General features: G+C 46.8%; 3 protein-coding genes across 3 annotated transcripts; 2 read left to right on the top strand and 1 right to left on the bottom strand.

The window, feature by feature from the left end:
- Window positions 1-598: 598 nt before the first annotated feature.
- On the top strand, window positions 599-2,091 carry DFL_004567 (uncharacterized protein; the record flags this gene model as incomplete). Its single annotated transcript, XM_067633682.1, has 5 exons — window positions 599-658; window positions 737-1,005; window positions 1,081-1,629; window positions 1,686-1,911; window positions 1,987-2,091. The coding sequence occupies 5 exons, from the start codon at window positions 599-601 to the stop codon at window positions 2,089-2,091; spliced, it is 1,209 nt and encodes a 402-aa protein (XP_067491827.1).
- Window positions 2,092-5,412: 3,321 nt separating this feature from the next.
- Window positions 5,413-6,898, top strand: DFL_004566 (uncharacterized protein; the record flags this gene model as incomplete). Its single annotated transcript, XM_067633681.1, has 2 exons — window positions 5,413-5,691; window positions 5,774-6,898. 2 exons carry the CDS (start codon window positions 5,413-5,415, stop codon window positions 6,896-6,898), a joined length of 1,404 nt encoding a protein of 467 aa, XP_067491826.1.
- A 564-nt stretch (window positions 6,899-7,462) lies between these two features.
- On the bottom strand, window positions 7,463-8,570 carry DFL_004565 (uncharacterized protein; the record flags this gene model as incomplete). The annotated part of the gene is made up of 3 exons (XM_067633680.1): window positions 7,463-8,225; window positions 8,284-8,352; window positions 8,413-8,570. 3 exons carry the CDS (start codon window positions 8,568-8,570, stop codon window positions 7,463-7,465), a joined length of 990 nt encoding a protein of 329 aa, XP_067491825.1.
- Between the last annotated feature and the right edge of the window lie 3,752 nt (window positions 8,571-12,322).

The raw sequence follows: 12,322 nt of genomic DNA, 5'->3' as shown, positions 1-12,322 counted from the left end.
AGGGGTTATATGGGTAGATAAGTACTGGCCGTAATATGATCTTCGTCCTATGTATAGAATACCGCTCGATAGATCTTTGCTAGAGACAACGACAGCAACGTTGAAGCATAAAGCCCGATATTCTCATCGCGAGATATTACGGTCCCCTGTTTAACAGGAAGAGCTGTCCAGCTCTCTTCTATTCTTTCCCTCCCACTTGCTCCCTCCTTCACCTTCCCCTCTCTGCTTCACCAACACCTCCATCACTTCCATCATCTCTTTCATCACTACTGACCTAACCTCCACAAAACCACCGACACCACCATCGTTACCCCTTCGAATCAATTGTACCTGCTTAAAACTGCTTTTCTAACAAGCTACAAAGCTGTGATCTCTCTAACAGCTTCTCCATCCTCGACTTTGTTCTCCCGTCCCTAGCTGCCATTCTCTCCACGTGCGGCTGCAACGAACGAACTTTAATACCTTATTACCTGATCATTGATCACACCTCCTCACCTTTCGCAAGAACCACCAACCTGACATCATCTGATACCCATCTAATACCTTCGGCCAAGACGAGTACCGTTGTCGAGACCAATATCTCTCTCCTGTTAAGACAATGGAAAAGTGTCACCTCCTTGGTGTCCCGACGGAGCTTGCTTTTCTTGTCTTCGATCGTGTAAATATCTCATTGTTGCTTGCCCTTTAGGCCCTGTGTGGAGAGAAGAGAAAAAAAACAACCAAGACGTTGCTATAGCTTGACAAGAATGACCTCACTTCGCTACGTCTTACTTGTCACGAATTGAATAAACTCGTAGTAGAGCGCCTATTTAAGCGCATCGTGGTCAAACCTACCCACAATCTTGCCGAGCTTACGAATTTCAGATGCAAGACAGCTAATCATGTCCAGAGCATTGAGTTCTTCCCAGCAAGGCCGTCTGATCTACATAGACCCGTGGATGAGGCCGCATACCAACCACCTGAGGACCTGCGGATCCCCGACTTCCCAAAACTTATTGGTGTACAGTATGTTACTCACTTTTATCACAGTATGCGCTAAACTTTGGTGAATACTTGCTAAAATCTTTATGCTACTTATAGTTTACACGGACACAACCTTCAGGTGAGGAGAGTTGCAGTCAAGCTCCTCGGGGAACACAAATTCATTAGCGACTTGACCCTCAACTTCAAGCAGAATTATTTCATGCCCACACACTGCGAAAGAGAGTTGAAGGGAATTCGGTACCTTGAGACACTCTCCGTCCGAGACGGACGGATGCAAGAGACACGGAACATCTCGCCGCGTTTAAAAAGCCGGTGGAACCCAGAGTCCGTTACCCCAGTTTGGGATATGATTACGGCTAATTCTGACTCCCTCAGGGCCCTCAGCCTGGAGTTCACTTCTGAGCATGTTGGGAATGGCTACGTCGAACCCAGCCACAACCCAGACACGTCCGCTCTCTTCCCCACTGCCTCAGGACAATGGGAGAAGCAGCTGCAGCTTCGAGAATTAAAGTTGCAACACCTTGAGAACTTTGGAAGGGTCTATAATGAGACTGAGTTCTTCAACCCTGAGAGTCTCAGTCTCGTGGACTGCCCCGAATCAGACGCAGTCCTTCTAGAGCTCGCAGGTTCGATGAAGAACCTAAAGTCTCTGCAGCTCCGACACAGCATCCGGGATCCGGTAATGCTCCCGACCTTCTCAGGCGTCTTCCAGCGTTAGAAACGCTCCACATCGCCTTGCCGCCGCGCATGGATTTCGAATACAAGTGGCTTGCTCCCCAGAAGCACTGTGTCAAGAACCTTTGGATTGAGGCCCTGGATAGCCGACGAAAAGACAATGACAATTTCGAGGCCTGGGCCAAACTCGAGGAGTTGGCATTTACGGAGTTTTATCCGGCCAGCGGCAGGCGCCCTGGGGTAATGTGTTTGGTAAGTTACGAATTGAACATGTTTCACTTCATCGAAGACATCTATCCAAATGGTTTTACTAATTGATCGAATTAGGAAAACCTCAAGATCCGGATACCACGATACTCTCGTACGGGGAGGCGAGGGGGGGAGGGCCTAGGTGGGGAGGCCGTTTACGACGGAGATGGTGTTCGGGGATGATGTCATTTAGGCATCATCCCCTGGTGATACGTTTATAGTTTTTTTTTTGTTCTTCTCCCTTTTAGTGGGGGGAGGGGGCGTTAATAACATATATATATATATATATTTCTTTACTTATTGTTCGTGCGTGATATTCCGTCTGTAGTTTTGCTTTGAAGCATTAAGATGCGTTGCATTGTACCTGTAGACGCTCTGATACGGTGTGGTTTTGCTATGCAGCTCCTCGAACAACAACCCAGACCCAACGTGAATTGTGTTGCATCCGTTGGATAATCGCTTTCGGTTGAGATGAGAAACTTTGCCTCGGCTCGATCGACTTTGGCCCCGCTGACAGGATGCAGCGTGAGATGCGCATCGAGTTAATCGATTGCGATCGTGAGGTTTCCAGCCACCGGTGGTCGTAGTTCGGTAGGCTATTGCCAATATTTCATGATGGCAGAAACTTTTGATACATATCAAGTGCTCATATCAGCTATAGTGCACAACTCGACGGATGAATTGGTCGCAATCCCAAATACGCGCGCCACAGGTCGGTGCCTCAACAGATGAGCAGCCGGCATAGTATAGTGGTTAGTACGTATCGTTGTGGACCGATTCTTAACGGATTGGAGCAATTCCGATACAGCCTCAGTTCGATTCTGAGTGCCGGCAAACCAAGTCCTCTTTCTTCAAAAACTCGATTAAGTTTCGAGTAGTATTTTTATTTATTTTGGATCTTTTTTGTGGGTGGTGGAACCTTCCTTGTTTTGGAGGCTAGCTTCTAGATTTTTTTTGGTACGTATTTTTTTCGTCTCGAGATTCACGAACGATCAATTCACAGGGGGGTTGGGTTATTTGGTTGGTTGGGTCGGTTTCGATAGACGGTATGGAATGGATATTCGATCTGATGGTGATACCAAATATATTGGGAATCTGATCCCAAATCGTCGGATCTTTTCAAACGGCTTGCGTTAAAGTGGGGCATGCCCAAGAGGGGGTCACGAGCGACTCCAGTCGCACACACATGGACGAGAAAAACCGTAAACCGAGGCTGAGCCGTATATGCATGTAATCTAACGAATGTCATTTCGAAACGATGAAAAAACAGGATCTAGGAAAACCAATTTATTTCATTCAATTCGAAGGGTTCTTTTTGAGCCTTCGGGCCAAGTATGCATGTTGGATTGATGATGACAAAAAAGGGATTTGTTCCTGTTGCATAGAATCCAGAAGTGGGAATCGATTCGGTCGATGTCGTTACTGTCGGTGGGGATTGCTATATATACCCGGCGCTTCTCGACGGATGACGACTGTGGAGTATTGGCTGACGTCGACGGCTACCCGACTATCTTGCGACGTTTTCGCTGCCGAATTTACGGTATCTTCCATTGGTATCGAACCAATATACTTCTTTTTTCACGAACCAATTCGATCCCGCTGATCAGATAGCAGCTTAGTAATATCTAGAATCTGGACCCTTTGCTTTGCAATTAATTAAGAGAAAGAAAGGAAGAAAGGGAAAAATGAGATCTTTGATCCCGGGCATTTCGTAATGCGGTGCTGGGCATGAAAAGTATTTGAATTAATATTCCCCCGCAGGAAAAAAACCGTCAGCCCGACCGGCGCACCCCCCGGCTTCTCCACAGCCCCTAACACGAGATCTATACCCGGGTGGGAAAAGGTCTTTAAACGGACAATCAAGTTCCATAGGTACCAAAGTAAATTACTCTTTCGAGCCGGATGAGCTTAGATTTCCTTCGTTTACTCTGCTTCTTCGGGGAGACGTTCCAAGGCTTACATGCAGCAAAGTACTTGATTACATACTTCGTACTTAGACTGTAGGTAGATCTTTTCGAAGTGATAACGCATACATAACAAGATCGGGAGGGATGATGTAGCTTTGAGGCGCCCGGGGGACTTTTTTCTTCTTTCTTTTCTTTGAGGGTAACTCATTAGTGCTGGCAACCCTGATTGATTTGTATTTGCAGCCCTGCTGGTTCGCAGACCGTGGCCGTTTCATCGAGTTTAATTCCCAAAGCTCGATTGTGTAGCATTAAGTACTTATGAATGTAATAGACATAGCCCTGGCAAATGTATATGTAATGTACGTTTTGCAAGTCTGGTCCTGCAGCCGACAGATATACAAGCTGCCAGCCTTCTTTTGATTCCTTTTTTTCTTTCTCCGTCGGAATCGAATCTTGTTCTTTCACTTTCGAATCCGAAACACCCTTTTAGATTCGAGAATTAGATATTCAAATCATGGGCATGACTCCGCGCCGTTGAATGTTGTACAAAAGCTGTGTCGTTACACATCCTCTCTTTATCTTTCTTCTCAGCCTCAAGTGCTTAGCTACCGAAGTTCTTACTCACCTATAGATATATGATATCTCCCGCCTCCCACCTCCCGTCCCGTTTCATCGTCAATTGGACTCTTTGGGGTTGGGTGAGTCCTTATTTATTATCCAAGGGAGACGTCCACGGAACCGAGCCAACGTCACATTCGATTAGAATTCCAAGCTAATCTGGTTACCAATACGATACGACAACCGCTGAATAGCTCAGGAGAAGAGAAAGCATCATCCATCATTGGCTGCTACGAGCTGTCGCTACTACTATTCGGGGTGCACAGCCTTAAGCCAGGAAAGAGCCATAAGCAGCAAACGGCGCGACCATCACCTGCTTCTGTCAAGACATCGGCGGAGAACGGCAGTTACGTTGTCTGTTTCCATCTTCGCTCTCTTTCCTCTTCTTCTTCTCGGGGAATTCGGAAGAGACGTCTCTCGTCTCTGCCATCGTCACCATCACCGTTATTTTCACAGCATCAGCAACAGCGTCTGTCCGAAAGGAAAAAGAATATTGCCGACCGAGCTAAACCGCATCCTTCGGTTCGCTTAAGCCCGCCTGGCTCCTTAAGTCACTTTTTAAGGCGCTATTCTTACAAATATTTCTATTCTCAGCCCAACCCAGCCAAGCACGCCGGCAGCAGCCAACCAACCATCCAGCCCGGTTTTTTCGTCCTGTTGCCTGCCTGGCCTGCCTGACATCGACGGACAGGGCGGGTGTTTGACATCTTCCGATCTTTTGTGCCGGCGAAAAAAAGAAGGGGGACTTCTGTCAGCCGCGATTCTTTTTGCTTTGCTTGAGCTTACTCCATTCTTCCCTCCCACCACACCCAAGCACGTTTTCCCTTTCCATCTTCTTTTTCAAACCTTCCCCGGCTTTGATTCTTTTTCATACATCGAAGCTTCGTAAGTTCGGCTTCAGCTATTGTCTAGCTTTTATCATTTTCTGTTCCGTCGTTCTTTTTCTATCTTTTGAGCTTCTCGGGTTCGCGTTTGAGCGATGGCACCTCCTTTAATACCGAAGCCCATCGAGCGCCGGCAGGCGAATCTTATAGCCAATCCACCAAGCTCAGAAGACCCGCCATCACCAACTCTCACCCTCAGACCGAATCCCACCGACGACCGACAAGATGACCCTCGACCGACACCGACCAGGCTCCTTAGACCCTCCAGTACTCCCACTCCCACTCCCACTACCTCACCTACGCCTTCTTCGACCTCCGGTGCGAACAACCGTAGCGGCCTAAATATGACGTCCACACAATCCGGCATCGTAATTGTATGTTCTCCACTCTAACAAAAACCATCCATATACGATAAACCACAAAAACTAATCGATTCGTTATCGAATTTTTATTTAGGCCATAGTAGTCATAATCGGCATCATAATCCTCGGCTTCCTAACCTACATAATCCTAAGATCCATCCGTCTACGCTACAAAGACCCGAAATACCTACCGGGCTCCTGGCTAAAAAAGAAATGGCAAAACTGGGACGTGGTGGGCTACCAAGCCGCCGGTGGTAACAATTCCTCTTCGAGCAGAAGCCAAAACCAAGCACGTATGCTCAACCGCGTGGCTCGATCTCGTGCAAACCTCGAGGCGAATCGAGCGCTGGATCGTCAAAATAGCGTCAGAAGCGTTATCACCCTCCCACCGTACCGTGAAATGGCAGAGATGGATTTGGAACGCACGATCGGGAGGGAAGGTGAACGCGAGGGACTCGATACCATCGTCCAATTCCCCGAAACAGCAGAGGAAGAAGAAGATCGTAGGGAAGAGAGAATGCAGGCCATGTACGAACTCCGATTGCAACGACGAGCACAACGGGCGGCAAGAGAAGCTAGATCCGGAAACGGTAGCGTGACGACGCTTGGAAACGAACGAAATAACAACGAAAACGGATCTTCGGTTTCTTTGACGGCTATGGATATGGAAGCCGGCGGAAGCGGACGGACGGCAAGCGAACTCACAACGGCCATATTAAACGACCGAACAAGACGGCTTTCGGAAGTTTCGTACGGTGATGTAGGATACGCTAGGCACGATGGTAGTCGTGTGAGATCTACGTCTACGAATAGGAATAACGGCACATCATCGGATTCCCAGCCTTTGCTCGCCGATAACGCTACCGGCGGTAGTACCGGTAGACGCTCTCGTGCCGGGTCGATGTTGTCGTTAAATACCAATGTTACGGATGGCAGAGGAAGTATGGACCGGAGGGATTCGGCCGAAATGCTTACGGGCGCGGATGTTAGCCAGGCAAGGTTGCCGCCGAGTTATGATGGGTTGGATTGGGGTGATGCGCCGCCTTATATGAGCCCTGTTAGCCCACCGGCGAGAAGTGAAAGCGCGGCGACCAGGAGAAGACCTGTACCCGGCCAGGCGGCCGAGCAGCCAGGGAATTTGAACGTACCGTTGGTTAGGGTTATCGGGGCCAGTAATCCGAACAGTCCGATGAGCCCGAGAGGACCAGGACCGTTGTAGGATACCAATTCCGAGGGTGTGGTTTTATAATTTCCTTGTTTCTCATTTGTATGGTGACGACCGTTACGTTTGAAAGCGTGCTGTTCTTTTTGTTCTTCTGAATTATAACATCAGGGAGTGAGACATACCCCTTGTTTTCTGATAAAAAAAACCTCCCTTCGGGCGTATAATGGCGTTTTTGCTTCTTCACTGTTTCTCTTGCACGATGCGTGGCTTCTCCTTTTACTTTCTTTCCTTTCTTCGTTCATTATAATGGCGGGGAGGCTCTTAGCATGTAATGTCTAGCGATTGATGTCACACATTCCAAAAAAAGAAGCATCTGCTATTCTCACGCACGCTCGAATATCCGGCTCTCGTTAAGAGGATTCGTAATAAAATGCCAATGCCGTATTAATCAACCTTCTATCGGGTTTCTCCCTGGAATGATATAGATATGAAATGCGCCACACCTCCCAACCAACGTTAAACGCCAACCCCCACCGTTCGATATTCCTTACATCCCTCCCATTAAACCCGTGTCCCAAATAACGATACCCTCCGAAGCTTTATAGCTCTACCGTATGCTCACAAAACCGCAAAAGCACTAGCATAGCTAACGCTACTATCCTCCACCCTCCTACACCTACTACTCTGCTCATACCTCACAAACTTAAACTTCCCTTTCCCATCCACATCCTCCCCTCTCCCCTTCCTGATCTTAACCACCTCCTCCGACGCCGCCATGATAACCCCGATGGGATGCCTCCCGCAAACCGTATTCCTCGTTTCTCTCAAATACCTCGCAAAATTCTCGTGCGATCCCGTTTCTATAGCATCTATTGCCGCTTTATCCAACTGTTCTATCGACTTCCATATCTCCTGGGAGTTTTGTGGGATCGACGAAGATCGTTTTAGGTTCGTACCCTGTCCGCCAGGGTAGGGGGTGTAGTATTGATAACTAAACCTACTGCCCCAGTGACAAAAGTCCGAGGAGATTATAAATGCGTTTTCGGGGTCATCCAAATACTCCGCTAAGATCTTGCCGTACTTCTTTTCGGAGTCGGTGTTTATTGCGCCGACCAGGATCGGGACTATAGGGGGGATATTTTCCGGGCCGAAAAAGGTGGAGAGGATCTTGTAGGTGTACGGGAGGTGCATTTCTATACTGTGTTCGTCGGAGTCCGCGGATTTGGACATGGGCGTGAAGTGGGTTGTTGTCAGGAGGCGGAGGTTGGTGGGGGTGTCGATCGGGAGGGGGCCGAGGGGGGTGGAGTAGGTTTCGTGGGTGGTCACGGCGCAGCCGTCGAGGTAGATGTGGTGAGAGGGGCCGAGGATGAAGACTCGTTTTCTATACGTATGATGAAAGATTAGATGCTGTTGTCTTTGGGGCCTTCCGGAGGACGAACATGTTCGTGAGGTTTAGAGATTTATAGGCCCATGCTGCGGCGGGGCCGGAGTAGGAGTACCCCGCGTGGCTGTTCAGCAGTTAGTTTTAAAATCATAGCTCCATTCCGAACGGTGATATGATAACATACGGTGCGATAATCACCCTGGCCCCCTGCGGAGGAACCTCACCGACACCATCAATGTTCGAGGGAACGTTGGAAAGATATCCGGATAACTCGCGGTCGAGGGCACCCTTGTCATCGGAATACCAGCTGCCGGCGTGGCTCGCTGGTCTGGAACCGGACATCTTTTGAAAATTATTGATTTGGAGGATTATGGGTAAGATTTGGGAGGTATTAGGTGTTAAGTAATGGCGATGGTGATGGTGATGGGAGAAGTCGGAGTTGAAGTTGAGAGGAGGTTGGAATGGAGGGGTGGAATGATCAACGAAGGCGGGGGGGTTGAGCGGCTCGATGCGGTTCTCTTCCCGATTAGCGAGATCGTGCTGGGAGAACTACCACGCTGCAACGCAGATATCTATCTAAAAAAGCCCGAGCTGCTGTGTAGATACCCATGAATAAACGACAACAGGACCGCCGATGGGAGTTTGACCGCAGGTCGGTATGTTTAAATCATGCCCGTAGCACAAATGCAGTAAAGGGGAGACGGGAACTAGCCGCTTGAAACTTTACTCTCTCAAAACTACTCACGGCTCACCAGCATGTTCAAAATGTTACGACCCATTCTCCAGTTCATAACATTTATATATAAGAGAATGAATGGTAATTGGCACCCTGAAAAGTTGGATGCCAAGTCTGGTTTTGTTAGAAGAAAGTTCGAATTCTATATGGGAAAACCGAATTGGTATCCTTTTTCTCACATATCTGGTATGTGATTCTAAAAATGGGTATGCGGTGGTATACTGAGCATGTCCAAACTCGAGGCTAAGGTATATGATGGGCAAGAGACGGTTTGTCAGGTACCGCTATTTATAATCTTAGTATATATAAGATATCTCGCCGTCGGTGCCGTTCAAGGCAGGCGGGTGAGCACCCGGAACAACAGCCGCAGGAGTTTATAAGGAAACATGTGCGCCGTTGATCCCCCCCCCCCAAAAAAAAAAAAGACCGATCATGAACGGCTTCGGATATCACAGATCTTCTGGATTTTTGTGAAATAAGAAGGGCAGCTCATACTTAGCAGACACAGCCGTTGGTTCAGACCACTTGAGCTGGTCTTTCGATCTAGTAAAAGGGAAACGGTACAAGCGCCAGGTTGGTACCGGTCTCCCAAGACCCACGAAAGTACTAAGAACGTAAGTGAGATCAAGTTCACTCCTAAAGATTTCGTGGTACAGGTAAAAAAAGAAATGAGTTCCGTTGAAAGATACATGACTTGAGAAGCCCCCCCAAATACGACCCAGCTGCATTTACTCCCTTGGATACATATTGAGTCCTATTCGAAACAAACAAGAGAACAAAAGGGAAATCTCTAACAAACATGAGCTATAGATTGATCATACTTCAGAAATAACATTATTCGGATACAAAATGATTTATACATTACTCTTAGAGCACCACGGTTACCCCAGGTTGTAGCTATACCAAAATCAACATTCAATCTACCGAAGAATTTTAATTGACGTAGAATATTCTTTGACCCTGCATTCCACTCCTAGGTACGTTAAATTAACTCTAGCGTTAGCCTCCCAGATATCGACTTCGCTTTTGTAAACATCGTTCTAATACTTATCAAATAAAGCATCTCAACTTACAATTTCGCCGATGTATCATAGCAGAAGTCACCGAACTGATTGGAGCCGAAGACACCATATAACCTAAAAAAATCGTATATACCAGGCGCAGGTATACTGGTTAGGGCTTCAGGCTCGATGGTGCCTCTACCATGTTCTTGTTAGTTGCAACATTGGCTTCCCAAATCTACCGATTGCTCGTTTAGTATGTTGACTGATCACTAAATTTTGGGTATCGCCCTGCCTACTATTCTTCTCATCATGTTGTAATAATAATGTTCGATGTTACTTGTTCGTGATGAAGCTATATACTAAAAGACCGAAGATTTAGTACGCGAGATGGCCGCCAACCATACATCAGATATAATAGACATGACGATCGCAAGCCTATGAGCCCTAACACGGTAGAACTTATAACCATTGTACCCCAACTCCTCAGAAACTATAGATCGGGTTGTTTTGTTAGCGTGGTACCGGTATCTTACCTACCTCAAGTACATGTACCCAAGTACACACACGTGGTGAGATGTACACCTCAAGATCCAATTGTCTTAATCGGTATCTTGGTCTTAGTTGCATGCTTTTAGATCAAACTAACGGCATCAAAGCCTGCAAGTAGTCGTCCCTGGTTAGCTTCCATGGATACCCGAACCCCTCCAATTAATTGCATGTATGACGAAAACAACAAAGTTTTAGGAGAAATCCGTTTTGTTACTAAGGCTATCAAGCTTCTCAGTAGCTCCATGGCATAATCCGTAGAATCCTCAGAATCTGGTGCGGAATATACTAGCCAATACTTTGTCGGCGGAAAAAATCGATGGACGAACCTGTTATCAAGTTAGAATGTTCCTTTCCTAAAAAAAACTCCGTTTTCCTTCCTAGATCTGGATGACAAGTACATGCAGGGCTTAAGGCCGGCCGGATATCACGGCAACGTCTTCCTGCACGTCTTGATCTTTACCAGACCCAAAAAGATACTAAAATCCACTTCTCAATGCATATCATTCCGGAACCCGCAAGAAGAGAGTGTTAGTAGAGTAACCAAAATCACCCTAAACCAAAGAATCTTACCTTACATAATCCAAAACTTCCAATCTTCTCGAACACCCATTCCTTCTACAAAAAAATAAAAAAATAACCCCTATCTTCTCTTCGATGGTTAACTTTAACTTTTTTCCCACACCGACCACCTCGTCTACCAATACCTTAATCGGGCCATGCGTCGTCTCGGTGTACATGCATGTATGGTGCTAGGGTAAAAAGGTCCATAACTGAAAAATACGTATTCAAAGAGGAGGCTCAAATAGCAAAGGAAATAAAAGTGCGGGTTTGGGGAGGGGAAAGACAACGGCCTGGGGGTGGCCGCGTCATCAACCAACTAAAGACCATAAACCTACATAGTCTACCCGCCCAAAAACCCACCGAAGAAGAAAAAGGACCCACATTTTGCGCAATTACAATTGCTAAGAAAGAGAAAGATAGAAGAAACATATAAAAGGGGTATTCCTACCCGGATATCGGATCATCAACCGGATAACTATAATTTTTAGGATCTGGGTTTGTTTCCCAGGATTTTACAACCATTGAGGTTTCGTTTGGCAACATTTGTGGGCGGAGTTGGCGAAGGGGAGTTAGCTCTGCCGTTTGGTAGTTGGCTGTGTAACGAACCTAGGCTTCGGATTTCTAGATGGAGAAGAGAGAAGATAGGGGCCAGTCTAGGATACCTCGGGAATGGTACATATAGGTTTCTATTGTTAGATATTTTGTCTAGGTATATGGCGGTACGTATGTGCCTTTTGGTCTGGTGGTTAATATCTTGGGATGGGTGAAAAATACCACATTAACAACACTACGCAGGCTTGGAGGGTTTAATATTGGGTGCATACGACCTGTGTATGAATTCTGCGTGCGGAATAACAGCACCATGATGAATGATATCGCATCCGAATTTTTATTGTATTTTATTTTTCAATGGTTTTCTCTGATACGTAAAGTTAATACCTCACGTACTCTGTACTTTCGAAATCAATTATCGCGAAAGTACAGGGCTCAACGGAGGAAAAGGCGGCTGGTGAATTCGTATACCCTGGCTATGTCTGCATCAAGCAGAGAGCGAAAAAACCGTCTTGTCGATTTTTACAGCGCTTGTACGCATTTTGCGGCGGGGTATCTGTTATCTTTTTTCCAAATTGATTAAGTAGCTTGAGTGCAAAGGAAGTTGATAGTGATATCGATGCAACTTTTTTCAGGAAGGGATGTTCTTCTGGTTTAAATATTGTTTTTTGACATATACAGGAAGGCCGTTG

Source organism: Arthrobotrys flagrans (genome assembly GCF_004000055.1).
Source record: "Arthrobotrys flagrans strain CBS H-5679 chromosome Unknown unitig_0, whole genome shotgun sequence".
Classification (NCBI taxonomy): Eukaryota; Fungi; Ascomycota; class Orbiliomycetes; order Orbiliales; family Orbiliaceae; genus Arthrobotrys; species Arthrobotrys flagrans.
This window is presented reverse-complemented; position numbering and strand designations above follow the sequence as displayed.